At 52.4% G+C, this 18314-nt stretch overlaps 11 protein-coding genes across 11 annotated transcripts; all 11 read left to right on the top strand.

The window, feature by feature from the left end:
- Positions 1-1329: 1329 nt before the first annotated feature.
- DQ04_00151000 (putative nucleic acid binding protein) lies at positions 1330-2424 on the top strand (the record flags this gene model as incomplete). The annotated part of the gene is made up of 1 exon (XM_009308283.1): positions 1330-2424. One exon carries the CDS (start codon positions 1330-1332, stop codon positions 2422-2424), a length of 1095 nt encoding a protein of 364 aa, XP_009306558.1.
- A 380-nt stretch (positions 2425-2804) lies between these two features.
- DQ04_00151010 (hypothetical protein) lies at positions 2805-3620 on the top strand (the record flags this gene model as incomplete). The annotated part of the gene is made up of 1 exon (XM_009308284.1): positions 2805-3620. The coding sequence occupies one exon, from the start codon at positions 2805-2807 to the stop codon at positions 3618-3620; it is 816 nt and encodes a 271-aa protein (XP_009306559.1).
- A 567-nt stretch (positions 3621-4187) lies between these two features.
- Positions 4188-4937, top strand: DQ04_00151020 (putative prenyl protein specific carboxyl methyltransferase; the record flags this gene model as incomplete). Its single annotated transcript, XM_009308285.1, has 1 exon — positions 4188-4937. The coding sequence occupies one exon, from the start codon at positions 4188-4190 to the stop codon at positions 4935-4937; it is 750 nt and encodes a 249-aa protein (XP_009306560.1).
- Positions 4938-5323: 386 nt separating this feature from the next.
- Positions 5324-6373, top strand: DQ04_00151030 (phospholipase A2-like protein; the record flags this gene model as incomplete). Its single annotated transcript, XM_009308286.1, has 1 exon — positions 5324-6373. The coding sequence occupies one exon, from the start codon at positions 5324-5326 to the stop codon at positions 6371-6373; it is 1050 nt and encodes a 349-aa protein (XP_009306561.1).
- Positions 6374-6620: 247 nt separating this feature from the next.
- DQ04_00151040 (phospholipase A2-like protein) lies at positions 6621-7976 on the top strand (the record flags this gene model as incomplete). Its single annotated transcript, XM_009308287.1, has 1 exon — positions 6621-7976. The coding sequence occupies one exon, from the start codon at positions 6621-6623 to the stop codon at positions 7974-7976; it is 1356 nt and encodes a 451-aa protein (XP_009306562.1).
- Positions 7977-8339: 363 nt separating this feature from the next.
- DQ04_00151050 (lactoylglutathione lyase-like protein) lies at positions 8340-8738 on the top strand (the record flags this gene model as incomplete). Its single annotated transcript, XM_009308288.1, has 1 exon — positions 8340-8738. The coding sequence occupies one exon, from the start codon at positions 8340-8342 to the stop codon at positions 8736-8738; it is 399 nt and encodes a 132-aa protein (XP_009306563.1).
- Positions 8739-9014: 276 nt separating this feature from the next.
- Positions 9015-10196, top strand: DQ04_00151060 (hypothetical protein; the record flags this gene model as incomplete). Its single annotated transcript, XM_009308289.1, has 1 exon — positions 9015-10196. The coding sequence occupies one exon, from the start codon at positions 9015-9017 to the stop codon at positions 10194-10196; it is 1182 nt and encodes a 393-aa protein (XP_009306564.1).
- Positions 10197-10428: 232 nt separating this feature from the next.
- Positions 10429-11640, top strand: DQ04_00151070 (zinc finger protein, predicted; the record flags this gene model as incomplete). The annotated part of the gene is made up of 1 exon (XM_009308290.1): positions 10429-11640. The coding sequence occupies one exon, from the start codon at positions 10429-10431 to the stop codon at positions 11638-11640; it is 1212 nt and encodes a 403-aa protein (XP_009306565.1).
- Positions 11641-11867: 227 nt separating this feature from the next.
- On the top strand, positions 11868-13229 carry DQ04_00151080 (putative chaperone DNAJ protein; the record flags this gene model as incomplete). The annotated part of the gene is made up of 1 exon (XM_009308291.1): positions 11868-13229. One exon carries the CDS (start codon positions 11868-11870, stop codon positions 13227-13229), a length of 1362 nt encoding a protein of 453 aa, XP_009306566.1.
- A 1354-nt stretch (positions 13230-14583) lies between these two features.
- On the top strand, positions 14584-15627 carry DQ04_00151090 (putative UDP-Gal or UDP-GlcNAc-dependent glycosyltransferase; the record flags this gene model as incomplete). Its single annotated transcript, XM_009308292.1, has 1 exon — positions 14584-15627. One exon carries the CDS (start codon positions 14584-14586, stop codon positions 15625-15627), a length of 1044 nt encoding a protein of 347 aa, XP_009306567.1.
- A 1264-nt stretch (positions 15628-16891) lies between these two features.
- Positions 16892-18055, top strand: DQ04_00151100 (ATP/GTP nucleotide-binding protein; the record flags this gene model as incomplete). The annotated part of the gene is made up of 1 exon (XM_009308293.1): positions 16892-18055. The coding sequence occupies one exon, from the start codon at positions 16892-16894 to the stop codon at positions 18053-18055; it is 1164 nt and encodes a 387-aa protein (XP_009306568.1).
- Positions 18056-18314: the final 259 nt, after the last annotated feature.

The raw sequence follows: 18314 nt of genomic DNA on the forward strand, positions 1-18314 counted from the left end.
GCGTGCAGTTCCCGCTGCACGGCCGTGAGGGCCTCGCGCAGCGACTGAGCGTCTGACGCCTGCGCCTGATGCTGTAGCCGCTGCTCGTCACACTCGCACCGAAGCGCTGCCAATGTCTCCTCACATGTCTGCCGCTCCGCCTGCGCGCTGCTGAGCTCCTGCTCGGCCGCGCCGAGGCGGCGCTGCACACAGAGAAGCTCCTCACGCGCCGCGCGTGCCTCCTCCTCCCTCTCCGCAACGCTCTGGCAGAGAAACGCCACGAGGGCCTCGTCTGCGGCCACGAACTGCTCCATCTGCTGCCGCATTCGCGCCTCGCCGTCGCATAGGGCCCGCTCCATGTGTCTATTGGTGTCAGCCGCGACACTCTCAAGAGCATGCACGTGCTGCTGCAGTTCCCGCAACTGCTGATACGACGAGCTACATGCTGCAAGCACCTGCTCATGCGCGTATACAACTTCCGATCTAGCTGAAAGAGTGCGGCGCTGCCCCTCATTGCTGCTGCTGTAGCTCTGCCGCAAGGCATCCTTCGCACGTCCCAGCTCATAGCGAAGCTCCTCTACAATACGCTCCAAACTTGCTTCATTACTTCGACTAACTCGCAGCGCCTCTTCCAGCTGCTTCAGCCGCTGAGCACCATCATTCTGTATCTTCTTTGTATTTTCACGATGACCAGCAATAGCGGCGTTAAGGTCATCGGCATACCTGCCTGCCTCTGCCTCGGTGCGGAAGAGCCGTTCTGTCTGCTGCTGCAGCTTGCTCTCTAGTGCACGTATCTGCTCACGCTGCATGGTGCTCTCCTTTGCGGCGGACTCCTGCGCCAGGCGGGCATCCTGCAATTGAGTCTCTAATACACTCGACTTCTCCTGCAGCTGCGCCGCCCGCCGTTCATGCTCCTTCGATGCACTCAGCTTGACTCGCAGTTGTTGCATAAGGTTAAAGTTGATCTGCTTCAGATCCTTCTCCAAACCCTCTTTCTCTGCAGTAACACACATAACCCTCTCAGCTGCCGCCCTACACTGTGCAAGAAGGCGAGTATTCTCCACCTTTAGTTCTTTGTTCTCATCGTTGAGGGCCGCCAGCAGCCGCTTCGTCTCCACCAGCAGCCCGTCCCCCGCCAACTCCATCGTTGCTACAGCGCCTACACGCATAGTGTGTACGTAAGTGTGCAAAAAGAGTCAATACAACAGAAGGGGAGCCCGTGCCTAAAACTAAACCCAGCAGTAGCACCAACGATGCAGTATCACCCCGCCAACCAATATATATATATATATATATATATATATAGAGAGAGAGAGAGAGAAAAGAGGGGAGCACATTACCTTATTCGATATGGTGGCAACGATTACTTTCAAACTCCGGTCAAGTAATCACGTTGGCGTTATTGACGTGCCCCATAAAGTGATTTCATGTCGTGAGATCAAGGAGGCAATCGCAGAGAAGCTGAGTGGATCAGCGGAGGAAATAGACATCTTCGTGTCCGGTACCTCGGATTACCTGCATCCCGAGGAGGAGCTTCCAGCGTACACCGTTGTGGAGGTGGTGCGGCACGTCGCCTCTGGCAGGCCACCGCCCAAACGTGAACGTGATGGAGCGGCAGTGACACAAGCAGCAGCGACTTCTGCAAGGCAATCTGGCCGCGCTATGCAGAGAATGGGTACTGGCGGCAAAGACGGGGCAGCACCGCTAACAGAGGAGGAGCGCCTTGCACAACTCAGTGAGGCGGTGGCTGCGGAAACGGGTATTGACGAAGTGGGAAATTGGCGCATGCGGCAGATGCGCGGCCGCCCTATGGGGGGTCCTGGCGGGAGTCGTGATGATTCATTCCGCCCGCCTCCGGCTGGCTATATCTGTCACAATTGCGGCAAAAAAGGGCACCTTATTCAGCACTGCCCAGCGGCAAAGGGGCCAAGGGGGCTGAAGGTGTTGTCCCTCCCGACAGGTATTCCGGAGACCATGTTAGTGGAGTGCACAATGGATGACCCGGCAGCGAAGTTTGTCACACGTGATGGGCGCTTGGTGAAGCGGCGGCTTGACAATGCGAGTTTTACGGGTGTCGTAACGACACCTGATGGTTTGCAAGACGTGGCAAGAGAATCAGTCACGACGAAAAGTGGTGGTGTGGATGGTATTGGTGGGGAGGCTGCGGAGAGCAGCATGGGTTCCGCTGCGGAAGCCAAACTTTTCTGCGGATGGGACAAGGTACTAGCGAAAAATGCAATGAAGACACCATGCTGTGCGACGCTCCTCTGTGAGGGGTGCTTCAATGAAAAGGTGGAGGAGATGATCAGTCGCGACGATCCAAACGAGTCACCGTTATTGTGCCCTGGTTGTGACAAGCCTCTTTCTGTGCCTGACGTTACTCCTGCTGTAGAGGAGCGGAAAGCCATAGAGGCCCTTCATTCTCGAAAGCGCGCACGAGAGTAAAAGAAAGAAAGGAAGAAAGTTGGCGATGAGAGGTTCGTTTTAACTGGGTGGACAGGGTGACGTCATTCGAGTAAGACAAATATTCCCAATTTTACCATTTTTTGTACGGTGTCTTCCTCACCCTGTGCTGGGGTCTGTGTCTGTTTTGTATGTGTATATGTAAGAGACTCGCACTTCTGGTAGCGTTATCTTTCTCTTTTTTATTCTTTTTTGTGTTTTGTTTTTATTTTTGGCTCTTCGGCCCAAGTGCTGTATTGAGAGTTCGTAGGAAGAGGATTGTGGGAAGGGTAGCTGGTCTATTTAGCGAAAAGCTGGTTATTCCCATCCCCGCGTGTTTTCTTTTGGCCTCATCGGTGCCAGGCGAGGTCTCTGCATCACGAATGACGAGCATCTTCACGTATGGTGCCATGGGGAGCAACCCGTTGGCACAGAAGTACGGCCAGATGGCGGCCACCGCATCCCTTTGCGGCACGAAGAACTTCGTCTACACCAAGTGCCACGACGACCCTCACCCCTTTCCGCGTCATCACCACCGCCAGAGTGACGTGCCATGGAAAGACTCCTTCACGTGGAATAGGCTCCGCTGGTGGATGCACGACTTCCGCATGTTTGGTCTATGGGGTGCTATCCGACGACACTATTATATTGGCGAGCCATGGCGGCGCAAAGACGAAAAGATCTTTGTAGGTAAGGATGAAAACGGAAACAAGTACTGGTTAGCCCGTCGTTCACAAGGCCACTTCCACGTGCGCATGGTGGAGGCAGTAGATCCGCACTGGTTCCGCGGCCAAGCCCCGCATACAGCCTCCCCAATGTGGTTGAAGTGGCTCCAGGGCAACGCGGCCCATACCCCAGCGCAGGTGAAGGCAAGAGGCGAGTGGGGCCACAACTCACGCCTCGGTATGCCGCTTCCCTTTAACATCAAGTATGACGAGTTTTCACCTATAAATGCTGGTGAAATCTTTTCTCGTGACCCTATGTGGGTGTCGGCGCCTGGTCTGCTAGTGAATCCAGAGCGCCGCGCATTAGAGGAAGCTGGGTACTCGCGCTGGGTAATCAATAAGGGTATGCCACTTTACATGCCCTTCTGTGGCGTGCACGATTACCCAGATGAGCTTGTGGAAGAGTACTATAGGGGGCAGTGGGCCTTTGGCCGCGCTAGCAAAGGCAACGATCATGACGAATGGAGAAACTGAGAAGCCCAGAAGGGGGACTGCGTTTTTTTTGTTGTGCTTTCATAGGGGTAGTGATTCTCGGTATATTCATTGGGATGTGTGACCGTGCTTCTGGGAGTTGGGGAAAAGAAGGGTGGGGGTGTTTCGTTTTTTGTTTTTGGTTGTTTCGTTCGTTGCTTCACCAAACCCTCCTAGAGTGCATTGGTGTGTGGTCGCAACGAGCCCTAGTATTAGCAATAGCATGCTGCCGAGTAGTCAAGAATGTTATGTTTGTGTTGACAACGCGCTGAAATTTCTCTGCGTGCGTACATATAAAGTGAGTCAGAGCGAGGGAGTGGAGGAGAGTGGTAGAAAGGCTGGTGCATGTGTTCGAGTGTGTGTGTGTGTGTGTGTGCGTACATGTTGTACCCGCTTCACCGAGGCGTTTCTGGATGAAAGAGGAATTGTGCTGAGTAGAAGAGTGGGTTTGTAGGTTTACTCTCTTGGGGATTTTTTTCTTTTCCGGATCCCTCTCTTTGTTTATTTCCGGCTCACATCAGAGACAATAATCGTTAAAAAAAAAATATTAGTAATAAGAGCACGCGAGAAATGCGCATCGACCGAGAGCTGCAGCGAAACCTTATTGTAGAAATCGCTCTCTCTGCCTTCTTTCTTGGTGGGTGCTTTGTGTTTGGGGTCGGGTTGATATTTCACAGCCTGTGGTACACTGGCAGCATCGCAGAGTACTCAGCTGGTCTCTACATCATTTCCGCGATGGTGCTCTTTCACATGAGCGAGTTTCTTGTTGCCGCGCTCATACGCCGGCATGACACGCACCCCGATGCCTTCATGTTGTACCACTCGAAGGCGTACTCTATTGCGATGGCTTCCGGGTGGGTGGAGTTCCTCGTGGAGTGTACGCTGATCCCGGAAAGCTGGAAAACGCCTCGAGGCACCTCGTGGGAGTGGATACTGCGCATGAACTACAGTACTGTCACTGTCGCTGCTGTGTTGACTGCTGCTTTTTATTTAGTACGTGTTATTGGAATGTTGCACTGTGGCACAAGCTTCTCATTGGTGATCGAAATCGAGCGGCGGTCAAGTCATGTGCTTGTCGATTCCGGAATATACGCGGTGCTGCGACATCCGGCGTACTTTGGCTTTTTCTGGAGAACTGTCTTCTCACAAATGATATTGATGAATCCCCTTTGCCTTGTCATCCATACACTAGTGATGTGGAAGTTCTTCTTTGATCGCATTCCGTATGAGGAAGAAGTGTTGGGAAGTGAGGAGTTCTTTGGCGACCGCTATAAAGCATACAAGGCTGCAACCTGGGTGGGCATCCCTTTTATTCGTTGAGTGGCAAGCGTGCGTGTCAATATAACATATTGCAAACTATACGTCATCAATTGTTACAGTTCTTTTTTTTTTCTTGTATATATATATGCTTTGGTTGTGGGGTCGTTTCTTACTACTCATGCTCCTCTTCGTTTTCTCTGTCTCTCAAGTAGCTCGAATCGGCAAAGAGGGCCGAATAAAATTTGGCGACGAGTGACTTCAGAGGTGGTCAAACGATGCGAGTCACACCGAAGGATTTGTTGTTGTCCTTGCACCTCCTACCATTGGAGAGTAGTGTTCTCCTTAGCGTGTTAGTGGTGTTCATGGCTCCGAGTTGTGCGGCCTGTTCGTTTTTGTTTTTTCTAGCTGGCTCACTGTGTACAATGGCGCTGTTTTGTATATTGCCCATGGCACCCCTCACGTCGGAGGGGCCGCACAGTGTTGGTATTCGCCACGTCACCCGCGAGCTTGCCGTGTACTATCCCACATTGATCAAGCCCATTGAAGGGGAACCGTGGCTTCCGGGAAACGACGCACGTTACATCCACGCCATCGCTAAGAAAGCTGGAGTGCGATCGATGTGGCTGAAACACTTGCGGCTGGTGCGCATTCCATGTACTCGGAACGCCAGCATCGTTTCTTTGATGACACATAAAGGGGAGCCCCGGCAGGTGTTTCTCATGAGTCATACCACGAGAACCCACCATTTGGCGTACTCACGTCTCGCATTGGCGTTGGCGGCACGTGGCGCCATTGTGTACAGTGTGCTTCATTCCGACAGTGTTGATATTTCTGGTTTGGAGAATGTGAGTGGTACAGCTGCTGCTGCTGCTGGGGAGGACCCTGCGCATGCAAGACTGTTGGTGCAAGAGCGCTGCTCAGTTCAGTTGGCGAAGCGTCTTGAGGACGTTTCGCTTGTTATTGGTGGTATTTCGCGTGGTGAGCTTCTTCAAAAACTCCAGGTAAGGTCTGCGGATTTGAAGGTGTTCTTCGCTGGAGGACCGAAAGTACATCTGATTGGACATGGTTTTGGTGCAGTAACAATGTTGGCTGCCGCCCTGAAGGCCGAAACGGCGTCATCTTTTATAGGATCTGTTACTGCACTTGATGCATGGCCGCTAACTATGTTGGAGGAAGTTACGCGTGGGCCACTGTCCATTCCATCGCACATCAATGTCCAGCTAGTGGACTCTGAAGAGTGGTATCAACGTCGCGAACACTGTGTACAGCTCGAGGCGTTGAAAGAGCTGCTTACTTCAGCAGGTGTTCTTTGCATACATAGAATGCACGGGGAGACAGACCACATGAGTGTGACTGACATGGGTCTGTTGACACCCCTGACGAAGCGGAAGCGGTTTGCATCCAAGAAGTCGTCAGCATTCATTCCTTTTGTCGCTAAGGAAATCATGGAATTCGCTGAGGGATGGGATAACGATGTTGTAGCCGCTCTTGTCTGAGAGGATGAACGAAATAAGGGGGTTGAAATGTGGTAAGGGTGAGGAAACGCCAGTGACACATTCATGTGGGTATATTAAATGGAAATGTGTGAGTCTTTCATGTGTTCTGTCCTCAATTTCCTTGGCCTGTTTATTATTATTATTATTATTTTCATTGTCCTGTTTGTGCTTTTTTTTTCGTTCTCGTGCTTGTATGTATCCGTATCTGTGTGTGTGTGTGTTTGTTTCATAGAAAGAACCAGGAGACATGCCTCACTCTCAAAATGTGTTGCACGCAGAGGACATGAGTTCACCACTGCCGAATGCAGTAAAAGGGTTCTTTGCTGGCCCGCCGTTCTCTCCGTTGGACTATCTCACTTCGCTGCACACTGTTCCCTTCACTGCGTCCGTGGTTGCGGGAATAGCACTGCGCTGCCACGGGGTTTCGCCTGTGTGGTCTGCGTTGGCCTTCACCACCGGCTTATTTATGAGTGTGACCCTGTTTGTGCTGCTGCCGCTGCCGATCCTAGTGCCTCTCGGAGGCCGCTATCACGTCGGAATGGTTCATGTGGACGGGCGCCGTGCACAGTCGCTGCCACCGCTGGCTGTCTTCTACCCAACCGATGTACCACCGCCGAAAAAGGGCGTGCCATACGTCCCTTTCAATGATAATCGGTTTATTCGCGGGATTGCATCGTATGCAGGCATACCCTTTTATGTGCTTAGGGATACACTCTTTGTGCGTCTGCGAGTTTCCCCCAACGCCACACCTGTTCCCATGTTTAACAGCATGGGTCAGCAGCTGCCAATTATTGTGTTCAGTCACGGTCTCAGCGCCTATCATCGGCTGTACAGTTGTCTGCTTCTGGATATTGCTGCTCGAGGAGCAATCGTGGTGGCCGTCGGGCATGGCGATGGTAGTGCATCGTTCATGCGGGACAGCGGGAGTGAGAGGAATGAGGTGGAGTTCAAGCACCTCAACTGGGAACCGGCGGTGCGCGAGGTTCAGCTCGTCCAGAGAGTGAAGGAAATCCGAGGAACACTGAACCACCTCACGGAGGGGTTCTGGCGAACACTTGGGTACGCGGAATCTGACATTAAGAGACACCTCAGCCAGCCGCTGCGGGTGCATCTGTCAGGGCACTCTTTTGGCGGTGCGACGATGCTTGCCACGGCTCTGCAGGAAGAACACGTGTCAAAGGAGGGCCCTGTTCAAAGTGTCTTTGTGTTTGATCCATGGCATGTGCCGCTTCAGAACGAGTGCTTCTATAAGCCTATTGCTGATGGCAGGATGAAGTTCACGACCCCAACACACATGATACATTCGGAGCAGTGGGTAAAGGACAAGTCCAGTTGGGACTTTTTTCAGCAAGTGACAGACGCCGTCCGGGCGCAGACTTCATTCGCGTCTCTTAGCGTAACAGAGAAAAGCACTCGGTTTGTTGCAGAGAGAAGCGGTGATGCAAATCACATGACTGCTTCAGATATAAGTGTGCTAAGCCCCGTTCTTCATGGCAACACTCAGGCAGTTGTGCCTCCTCGAGTGCAAATTATGGAGTGGTCCAACGCGCTGCTTCGTTTCGCGAGACAGCACACACCTGAGCGCGGTGTTACGCCAAAGTAGCGCTGCAGCTCTTCTTACACGCAATTTGTTTCGTTTTTTTATCATTGCTTGCACTGTGAGTGAGCGACGCAATTCATGTTGGGTGGGCATGATTCCCTTCGCATTATGTTTAAGATCACTTGTTTGCTCATGTCTTCTTCCTCTCGTCGTGTGCTTCGACTCCTCTGTTGTCCCGCGTTCTCTCTTCCTCTCCCTCTCTCTCTTTCGCTTTGCGATGGGTGGGGGAAGGAGGACTAGGAAACTCAACGAGGCCCTTTACTGCTTAACAATTCTGTCTATTTTCGAAAAAAAAAAGCAAATTAAAATTTTAAAAGAAGACAAAACCGAGCAAGCGTCATGCCGACACGACGTCTTTTGCATACAATGATTCGCGTGGGCGATCTGGAGCGCAGCATCAAATTCTACACGGAGGCCCTTGGCATGCGACTGCTGCGCAAGTGGGACTGTCCAGCGGATAAGTTCACGTTGGCTTTCCTTGGCTACGGCACGGAGAGCGAGACGGCAGTGCTGGAGCTCACGTACAACTATGATCAGACCGAATACAAGCACGGTGAGGCTTACGGGCATATTGCCATTGGCGTGGAGGATGTGAAGGAGGAGGTCGAACGGTTGAAGAAAATGAACGTGCCGATTGACTACGATAGCGGAGATGGTTTTATGGCGTTTATCGTGGACCCTGATGGGTACTACATTGAGCTCCTCAACACGAAGCAAATGGTGAAGCGGGCAGAGGAGCATATGAAGGAGCAAGGCACTTCCTGAAGAAGCCTTCTCCGTGTCACACTTACCTTGTGGGCAGATTCGTTTTTTTTTTATTATTCAGCATTACCTTGGTGTGAGGATTATTTTTTTTTTTCCTCAGCTCTCTGTAGCTTTCGACAGTGGTATATGAAATGTGTACATCTGCACTGGTGGTGGTGGTGGTGCTGCTGCTACGCTTCTTGTCACAGTTGCACGTCGCCACCGCTTGCGTTCCCGTTTTGTTGTTGTTGATGTTTGTTTGTTTTTTTTTTTTACTTTCTTTTGCAGTGGTTGGGTATGCTTGGGGCCGGCACGTTGTTTATTGGGATTGCTGTTCCCACTGTGGCCTTCGGGGGCTTCATCGCCTCACGCAAACGTTTAGCGTATCAATGGCGAGAGGAGCTGATGGACGCGGAGGGCAACATATACCCCGCGATCACAGAAACGGATATGGATTTTTTCCGCCGCGTCTCCCCGCCGCATCGAAGCGAGGGGAAAGGTGAGCCCTTGACGGTGAAGGATAACATTGGGCTCTGTGTTTGCCCCGATGCAATTTCTGCCGATGAACGTCACGTGCTCCTCGACGAGGTAAGGCATTGGTCCGCGCGCCTCGGACAGAAGATCGATCAACGGAAGGTCTCTCTCGTCGAAAGTAGGGCCCACGCCGCGGGGGTAGACATGAGCTACTACCGCGATTTGACCATCATCTCCGACCACGCCGAAGACATTCAGTTGATTAAGGCACCTTGGGGAACGGGTGACCGCATCAAGTACGATATGATGCCATCGGCGCTGCGCTACCTGGTGGACAAGACGCAACGAACCTTTAGTGGTGTCGGTCGCCTTCGCCATGTCTACGTGGAGTATTCACCCAGTGGTAAGTTCTACCGTGAGCCCCGGGCAACGAAAGCCTTTGACGGACACGATTACGTCGTGATTCCCCTTCGACGAGATCAGCACGCTACTGTCGTTACATTCTCTCCATTGCTGCGGTCGAAGTTTGCATTCGTGCAGGAGGTGCTGAAAAGCTCATGGACATCGCGGGACATTGACGCCATTGTCCCTTCAGGTGGCGCTCTTCGTGTGTACGGCAAGGCCCGCTACGAATGGGCTTGGGGCATTCGACCGTGTAGTGTCTGGTTCGGCCACAGCAGCAATTCGCTACCGATCTTGTCGTCGTCGCTTGACCCTTGTGGCTTCATTGAACGTCTGAGGCGACGACTGTTTTTTCACCCGCGTGTGAAACAGCAGGCGGGACTGGACGCGGCGCTTGTTGTACTTCACTTCGAGGGGCCGCGTGACTCAAATAAGCAGCGGTCGCTTCTGTTGCAGCCGGAGGGTCTCATTTTTGGTACACCGCCGACTCCGGAGACGTACGAACGGTGGGTGGAGGAGCGGCCCTCCGAGGAGGCGGTTCGTGAAGGAGGTGTGTTCCTCTTTATGGTAAAGAACTACCTGGAGATGTTGCGCGTGAGCTGAGCACTGAGTTGGTGTGGCTCTTGTTGTTGTTGTTTTTGAGGAAGGGGGGTGTTGGTGGTGACGTTAGTTCAGTATTATGTGTTGTTCGCTGCTCCATTCTTTGCCAGTTTTCTCTGGTCCTCTCTCTATCTACCTATTTGGCGTGCCCTCACTTATGGCAGCGGAAGCAGTCACGCAAAAAGTTTCATATTTTGTTCTCCTTACCTCCTCTCCTTATGCAAGTTTGAAGCATATGCTGCGCCGCGTAGGAACCGTGCGACTCTGGAGGCTGTCGCGACTACTCACAAATCCTGTTGTGTCTTCTGCTTTGGGTGAAGGTGCAGCCATTTCTTCTTCGCAACCACAGTCATCATTGCCATCAGTATCAGCGCCACCGTCCTCCTCGGATATTCTGAAGTACCCATACGAGGTGGTCGACACACCAGAGAAACTAGAGAAAGCGGTGGGATCCCTTTTAAAGGCTCGATCGATCGCCCTCGATATTGAGGCTTTCTGCACGACGGAACATGCGAAACAACTGGGACGTATTTCACTTGTGCAAGCCTGCTCAGATGCTAAGCCCGTAGTCTTTCTATTCGATGTGCTCACACTTACGGCCCCAACCTTTGTAAAGAGTGTGCAACCCTTACTGGTGAATAAAAAGGTACGAAAACTGTTGTTTGACTGTAGGCGGGACGTTGAGGCCCTGAGTTGCCAACTAGGGCTTAAGCCAGAAGGGGTCTTGGATCTACAGCTTTTTTTTACCGCCATTCAATGGAAGCTCCGCAGTGTAAACCGCCGTTCTGGTATGACGTACGTACTGAAAAATGTCGCGAAGCTCACGAGGCAAGAGGGCGACTCCGCAGTGCAGGCTGCCATGACACTGGGAAACCGCCCTGTGTGGGATGTTCGCCCATTGCCAGACCACTTCTTGGAGTATGCAGCCGATGATGTGCGGCACATTCTGTTGCTCTCAAACTACCTTATTGGAAATAGCAAGGGGTCACTCGACGCGGAGTCGGTGGAGCGGCTTACCGCGCAATACGTTGAGCACTACGCGATTGGGAAGCCTATCACAGAGGAGGCCGACGCCACGCCGGCGGAAGTGAATGTTGCGTGGCTGGAGCGCTATATAGGACCGGGTGGAGTGTGTCACTTCTGTGGTGCCAAAGGGCACACGGAAGCTGAATGCTTTAAGAAACAGAACGGTAAGGCCAAGTGTTCGTTCTGTGGTGAGAGTGGACACACTGCACGGAATTGCTTTAAGAAGCACCCACAGCTTCTTAAGTGTGAAAAGTGTGGACAGCTGGGGCACACCAGTGCCAGTTGCTTCCGGGCAAATCCTTGCAAACACTGTGGGGGCCCACACAGTAGCGCGAATTGTCACAAGAAACTACGGCAGCAAAAGTATTTTGGCGACACATGTTCCCCTCAGGATGGGGAGGGGATGTTTCGATCGAAGTGATGCGGAAAGAAACAGGCAGGATATACATTTCCCTCGGTGACTCAGTTAAGGTGTTTAGATATATATATATATATATATATATATATATACCCTCTTCTTATTCACAACTTTCCTTGTTTACACTAGACGCGGGTAAGAGGGAATACTAACTCAAGAAAAAAAAACTGTGTAGTTTTTTCTCTTTTAGCTTAGCCTTTGGATTACTCTTTACAGAATAGTGGAGACCCATGTTCCGTTTTACCTCTCCATCGATGCTGTGGCGCCGCTTTGCATCAGTGACTGCAGCAGCAGCAAGCGTTACGACCGCTCTACCAGGTGTGTCGTTGCGGTTGGTGAGCAGTCAAGAGAAGGATTACTACAAGACACTTGGGGTGAGTCGGTCGGCGTCACCAAGCGATATCAAGAAGGCGTATCGCAAGCGGGCTCTCGAGACGCACCCAGACCAGGGCGGGAAAAAGGAGGATTTTGCCGAGGTTGCAGAGGCGTATGAGTGTCTTAGCAATGAAGAGAAACGTCGTGTGTATGATCAGTACGGCTCGGAAGCAGCTTCCCACATGGGCGCAGAAGGTGGCATGGGCGGCTTCAATGGCCGTTCTGCAGAGGACATATTCGCCGAGTTCTTCAAGGGTGGGATGGGCGGTTTTGGTGAAATGAATCGTGGACCGCCGCAAGTACCACCCATAGCTGTTAAGCTGCGCCTGACGCTGGAGGAGATCTACAAGGGTGTGACCAAGTCGCCTCGGATAAACCGACCGGCGATTTGTTCAGACTGCCGTGGCTTCGGCACGAAGAGCCAAACAAAGAAGCCCAAGTGCACACACTGCGACGGTAGCGGTCATGTCGTGCATCAACACCGTATGGGGCCTGGTATGGTACAACAGACAGTCTCTCAGTGTCCTCGGTGTGGTGGATCAGGCACCATGGCGAAGGCGGAAGATCAGTGCCCAAAGTGCCGTGGACTCGGCTACCGCCACCTTGCGCAAGATGTGAACATCGAAATTCCTGCTGGTGTGCCCGCAGACGTTACACTGGTGGTTTGCGGTGAGGGTGGCACAATGCCCGACGCAGAGCCAGGTGATCTGCACGTACAAATCGAAGTGGCACACCATAAGATATTCACGCGTCGTGGTGATGACCTATTAATGACGAAAGAAGTCTCTCTTTCAGAAGCTCTCCTGGGACTACATATGTCAATTAAGATGCTGGATGGTCGTCACCTCACGGTGAAGGTGCCGGGTGATACAGTTCTTAAACCAGACAGTGTTTTGAAGTTGTCTGGGGAAGGAATGCCAAGTTCCAACGGTGGGCGCGGTGATCTTTACATCATCAAACGACTGAAGGTGCCACAAAAACTCACAAAACAACAGCGCGAAGCTATTGAGAGTGCCTTTGGAGAACCGCATAAAGTACCTGATGCATCCGAAGACAAAATGGTCACTGCTCGTGTGATTCGCGAAAGCGCACATGAGTTGGAGGAGACAATGCGTGAGAAGTGGGGTGCGCAAGAGGGCGGCAGACAGGGTCGTGGAGGCGGCAGACAGCGTCGTGACAAACCAGGGTCCCAGCAGGCGGAATGTGTGCATCAGTAACCGTTTCCAGCTCCCTCATCAATTGTTGAATGGAGCCTGGCGCCTCCTTGGTGTTTTGTTTCCCTCATTTTCTCTACTGTACACTTCGACGCTGTCGTCGCGTGGCAGACCTGCAGGATTGTCGATGAAGCTGCAGGAGTTGCCGTTTTTCCCCCTCATCAAATGAGCCGTTATGGGCACAGGGGAGAATCTGTTCAGTCCCTTCTCAGAATCTAGCCCGACGATACTCACATTGTTGTTATTGCCGATATCGGGCACGCCTTGCAGGCCACTATCAGTCTCGGGGTCAAGGAAACGGAGCATTCTCCAATCAGCGCGGAAACAGAGGCCTCAGCTTTACCATATACACAAAGAAGGGTGCCACAGCGCGGAACCATATGAAAGGTATTATTATTGATTTAACGTCTAAGACATTGCTCTTATTTCATCTTGGTCTTAGAGAGCATGCCAAAGGCGAGTACTGGAAATTGTAAAGGCACGTAGTCCTTTTTAAATCATTCTACTCTTGTCTCTCAAAGTAAAACGTACTCTCCAATTTTTTTTTTCGTAGGTGGGCACTATTCGCACATACGGGTCTCCGCACAAATAGAGCCAAACACAAGGGCATTGTGCGTCAATATGGAAGCACGCTCGTTGAGACATTTCTAGTGGTCACCTCCTGCATATGTTATCGTACCAGCCACAAGAGAACGCGTGTACCCATCACTCGTTTTGTCACCCAAGGCGCACCGAGATTGCTCTGGTGAGTATAGTTGCCGGTGGGGCGATGAGTTCGACTCGCACCCTGGGCGCTGACGCCAAGCACCGCGGGGCAAACAAGGGCAGCTGACCCAAAGGCCGTTGCATTCGTTCTTCCGGGGTGCTTTTCGCTGGCACCTGGCTCTGGGCGCTGTGTTGTCTATCTTTGAGGGTGGGTGGGTGCTCCTGTTCCCCACGACGGGTGCAGGGGGCAGCATACACGTAGGAATATATACAAACACAAGCACACCAACGACGGAAATATTGGGTCATGGGGTGCAACGGAGCAACTGCTCTATGGCAGGTGTCTGCCGAAGAGCTCTGGGTTTGTTTCGTGTTTGTTTTCAACACTTTTTTCGTTTTGCGGCCTTCTGGGTTGTGTATTGCTTAATGTGGTTCATGGGTATGCCCCCTGAGGTGGCTTGGTTTGTCCTTTGACTCGCAGAGGGGTGGATGAATCAATTGCCTTACACGCTGGGTATCCCTGGTGCAAACTTTCTTCCCTCTCTGGAAGGTAGGTATGGGCCTCAGAAGGATATGTTCGCCACGAGCATGCATCACACTGACTGCTCTGGTTGCTGCCCTGAGTCTGTTTACCGAGTGCTTTGAGGGACTGATGCCCGTCTTCACGGTGGAGACGACGCTGCCGGCGCCACCCCCAGAACCGCAGAACGCCACAGCCGGTGTGGCCTTCCTCCACGTCCCTTCCCATGTTGTGCTCGGGTGGGGAGAGCGTGACTTCTTGATCGTGTTCGGTATCCCATCGGTGGATCTGGATGAACGGCGTAGGCGCCGCGACTTGCAGCGTTCGACATGCTGGCAGTTCCCTGGTGTGGCGACGCGGAGGAATAACTTCAGTGGTGCGATGCTGGTGTTGTACGTGCTTGCGCAGCACCCGTTGCACAACTACACATACTCAGCGGAAGCGCTGAAGGAGGTGGCGGAGTGGCACGATGTTGTTACGCTGGCGATGAATGAAGGAAGCCCCACAACAACCAAGAGGGTCGGTGGTCGCGGCTTCTGGGGCAACGAGGCGGAAATTGGAATGAGCCGTAAGACTTTTATGTGGTTTGACCTGGCGTACCGCATGTTTCCGAATGTGAGCTACATTGCGAAAGGCGATGACGACATGTTCATCCGTGTGCCGCAGTACCTTGCTGACCTGCGCTCGCTGCCGCGTCATGGGCTGTATTGGGGGTTCTTTGTGCGCTCAACGGTGCAAAGAGGCGAAACTAAGTTCAGGTTTCGGTACGCTGCGGGAACGTGCATGACACTGGCGAGGGATGTGGTGCACCAGTTTGTGTCATATAAGCCGCTGCAGCGTCTGGTGCATCTGCCGTACAGCAGGGAGCGCGAGGCGGAGTTCTTCTCGCTCAATATGAACCACGAGGACATGATGGTGGGCCGTGTGCTGGCTGAAACGAGGTATCCGAATCTGGTGGTGGCCTTGGAGGGGTGGTGTCGTTTTCATAACGTGCACGTGGGTATTCCAATCCGTCCAGTAACGCAATATTCCGTCGTGGTGCACCATCTGTGGGAGAGCGAGTACAGTATGTTTATGAGGCGCTTCGGGAAGGATGTCGCCCCTGGTCCTTATCGTTTTAGGCGGAATAGAAAAGGGCTGATTAGGTTTATATGTGATCGTCGGCATCTGAGGTAATGTAATTGAGGGATTTGCTTATACCTTTATGGTTTTCTACTACATAAGAGAAGCTTGTCTTTGCGTGGTCATACCTTTAACTTGCTTTATTTTACTTGCTTATGCTGTGTTGTGGGATGCTGTTGGCATTCTAGCACAAGGGTGTGGCGCCACACGTGCCCCCTTCCTGCTCCGCATCACACCGAACAGCAGTGGTTTGCATGCAATACATCTTGGGAGTGAAAGCCCTCAAATCGCACCGAGATTGCTCTGGTGAGTATAGTTGACGGTGGGGCGATGAGTTCAACTCGCAGCCTGGGCGCTAACGCCGAGCACCGCGGGGCAAACAAGGGCAGCTGACCCAAAGGCCGTTGCATTCGTTCTTCCGGGGTGCTTTTCGCTGGCACCTGGCTCTGGGCGCTGTGTTGTCTATCTTTGAGGGTGGGTGTGTGCTCCTGTTCCCCACGACGGATGCAGGGGGCAGCACACACGTGGGAATATATACAAACACAAGCACACCAACGACGGAAATATTGAGCGGTAAGGCAACGAATCCAGTTTCGTAAGGTCAGGTGATTTTTCGAAGGCACGTCTGTGTAATGATTTTTGTCGGCCTGTGGTGTGGCGGTGTGCTATTTCAGGGTCTGTTGTACATCATAAAAACGTCCATGTTGTACAGATCACCCATCTCCATGTAGCAAGCGGGCATGAAATAATTGTTCAGATGAGTGGGAAGGCTTCCATTTATCTTCAGGGTAGTGGTGCACGCGTCGGTTGGTTCTGCATGGGGTGCGGTAGCGGTTTCCCATCGACTCCACTAAGGTCAGCGCGGCCGTGAAGCAACGTGTAGAATGTGGTGGAGAGGCGATGCGTTCTTACTGATAAAATGAGCTGATGATTGCATGTTGGTGCATTTTGTTAGCTCGACAATGCCCGTTGTATTCTGAATGGGGGGTGGGAGGCAATGATTTGGGTTATATTTGCTATCCCCCGCTAACACGGTGGGTTCCCTTGTTTTATTGGGAAAGTTTCCCACGCCATATAGGCAAAACGGACGTTTCGGTATGAAAAGCAGTTGCTGCTGCAATGGCAAGAGTCATTTATTAAGTGTGGGAGTAATCAAAGAAAAGGATTATCTTCTTTAACGATCACTGCACCTCTGCAGCCGCATGTGTATTTTTTTGCTTCTTGTTTCTCCCGAGGCCATCAGTGGTGGTGTGTTGTAGTGAGAATAAAGATCAGAAATCGGCGCACACGGGAACCCGCAAGGGAATAAAGGGTGCGCATGAGTTCCAAGTATGATCGCGTTAAGATAAAAGTGCACCTTGGTGGCGAGCACTACTACATACTGTCACGCTTCCTTCTCTCGAAGATGCTGACATTCTGTAAACTTCCAACAACCGCGGCCGCGCGTGTGAGCTTGGCGCTCAAGAAATTCTTTGTCGATCAAGAGAAACTTGAAATAACGCAGGCGGAACTGGAGACTGCTACATTCTGCACGATGGCGCAGTACGGGTACGGTGAGGCGCATGCGCGACTCTTTCCACTGATGACGCGCTTCTACATTGAGCGAGTTCCCCTCGTTATCCTCATCGCTGGGAGCGGTTGTTGTGGCAAGACCGCCATTGCGCATAGCCTCAGCTCTAAGCTCAACACCCACAATGTTGTTAGCACGGATGTGTTGCTCGATATTCTCACTGCGATCCACAATAATTTTCCCACAGCGAGCACCACAGGTGATGGGGAATTTGACTTTGGTCGCACGTGGCCACAACCAGACGAGCGGGCGCTGTGGCTTCGTGAGACGGAAACGGAGGAAGAGTTCATTTGCCTCTGGCGTGCGTGGGCGGAGGCTCTTCACCCGCTCGTCGTAGAGGAGCTACAGAAGGCGCTGACGGAGGGAAAAGTCCTTCTCGTGGAGGGCAGTCTCCTCAACCTCGCCCTTTACCGAGAGTATCTTCTACCAGAGTTCCAGCGGCGCCACGGCGCCATTGTTGTGGCTTTTCACGTGACGTCTGACGAAGCGTCGCGTCAGTTCACGGTGGAGCGTTTTGTGTCAGCACGTCTCGCCATGCTTCCGTCCACCCACAGGAACGATGATGCCGTCGCTGTGGAGTGGGTGATGCGCCGACTGAAGGCCATTGAGGCGGAGCAGCTCCAAACCCTTGCGAGTAGAGGTGGTGGTATGCGGCTCTGCCGCATCGACGAGAGGTGGGACGGCAGCTTTACACCAAACCCACATGATGCGTGCAGCTTCAATGGAGAGCTTAGTGTCGACAGCAGTGCGTGTGTATCGCCAGGTGTCGGCCCGCCGGATAGTGCAGCTGAAGAGATGCTGCCTGTTTATCTCGTAACGTACTCCGTGGAGACGGCTGCAAGGCCCCAAGAGGTGATGCAAGAGTTGCTTCTGGAAAGAATAAGGGCTGAGCTCCACCAGCGGCATTCGTAGGTGTAGTGTGGGTCTCTGCAGTATAAAGGATATATATATATATATATATATTGCCTAAAGCAAAATGTGGAAATGCTCCTCTGGAAACAATTTGGTATTCACGCGTTGATCCTCAGTAAACCCTGTTCTTCCCTTTGCCTTGCGGTGCAGAGTCAATCATTGAAGGGGTGTCACTATGGATGTGTTTGATTTGCCCGCTTCATTTGGCCAACAACGGCACGCGTGTGCATGTCTGCTTTCCCTCTCCCCTCTCGCCTGA

This window comes from Trypanosoma grayi, assembly GCF_000691245.1.
Source record: "Trypanosoma grayi strain ANR4 Tgr_15_V1, whole genome shotgun sequence".
In the NCBI taxonomy this organism is placed as follows: Eukaryota; Euglenozoa; class Kinetoplastea; order Trypanosomatida; family Trypanosomatidae; genus Trypanosoma; species Trypanosoma grayi.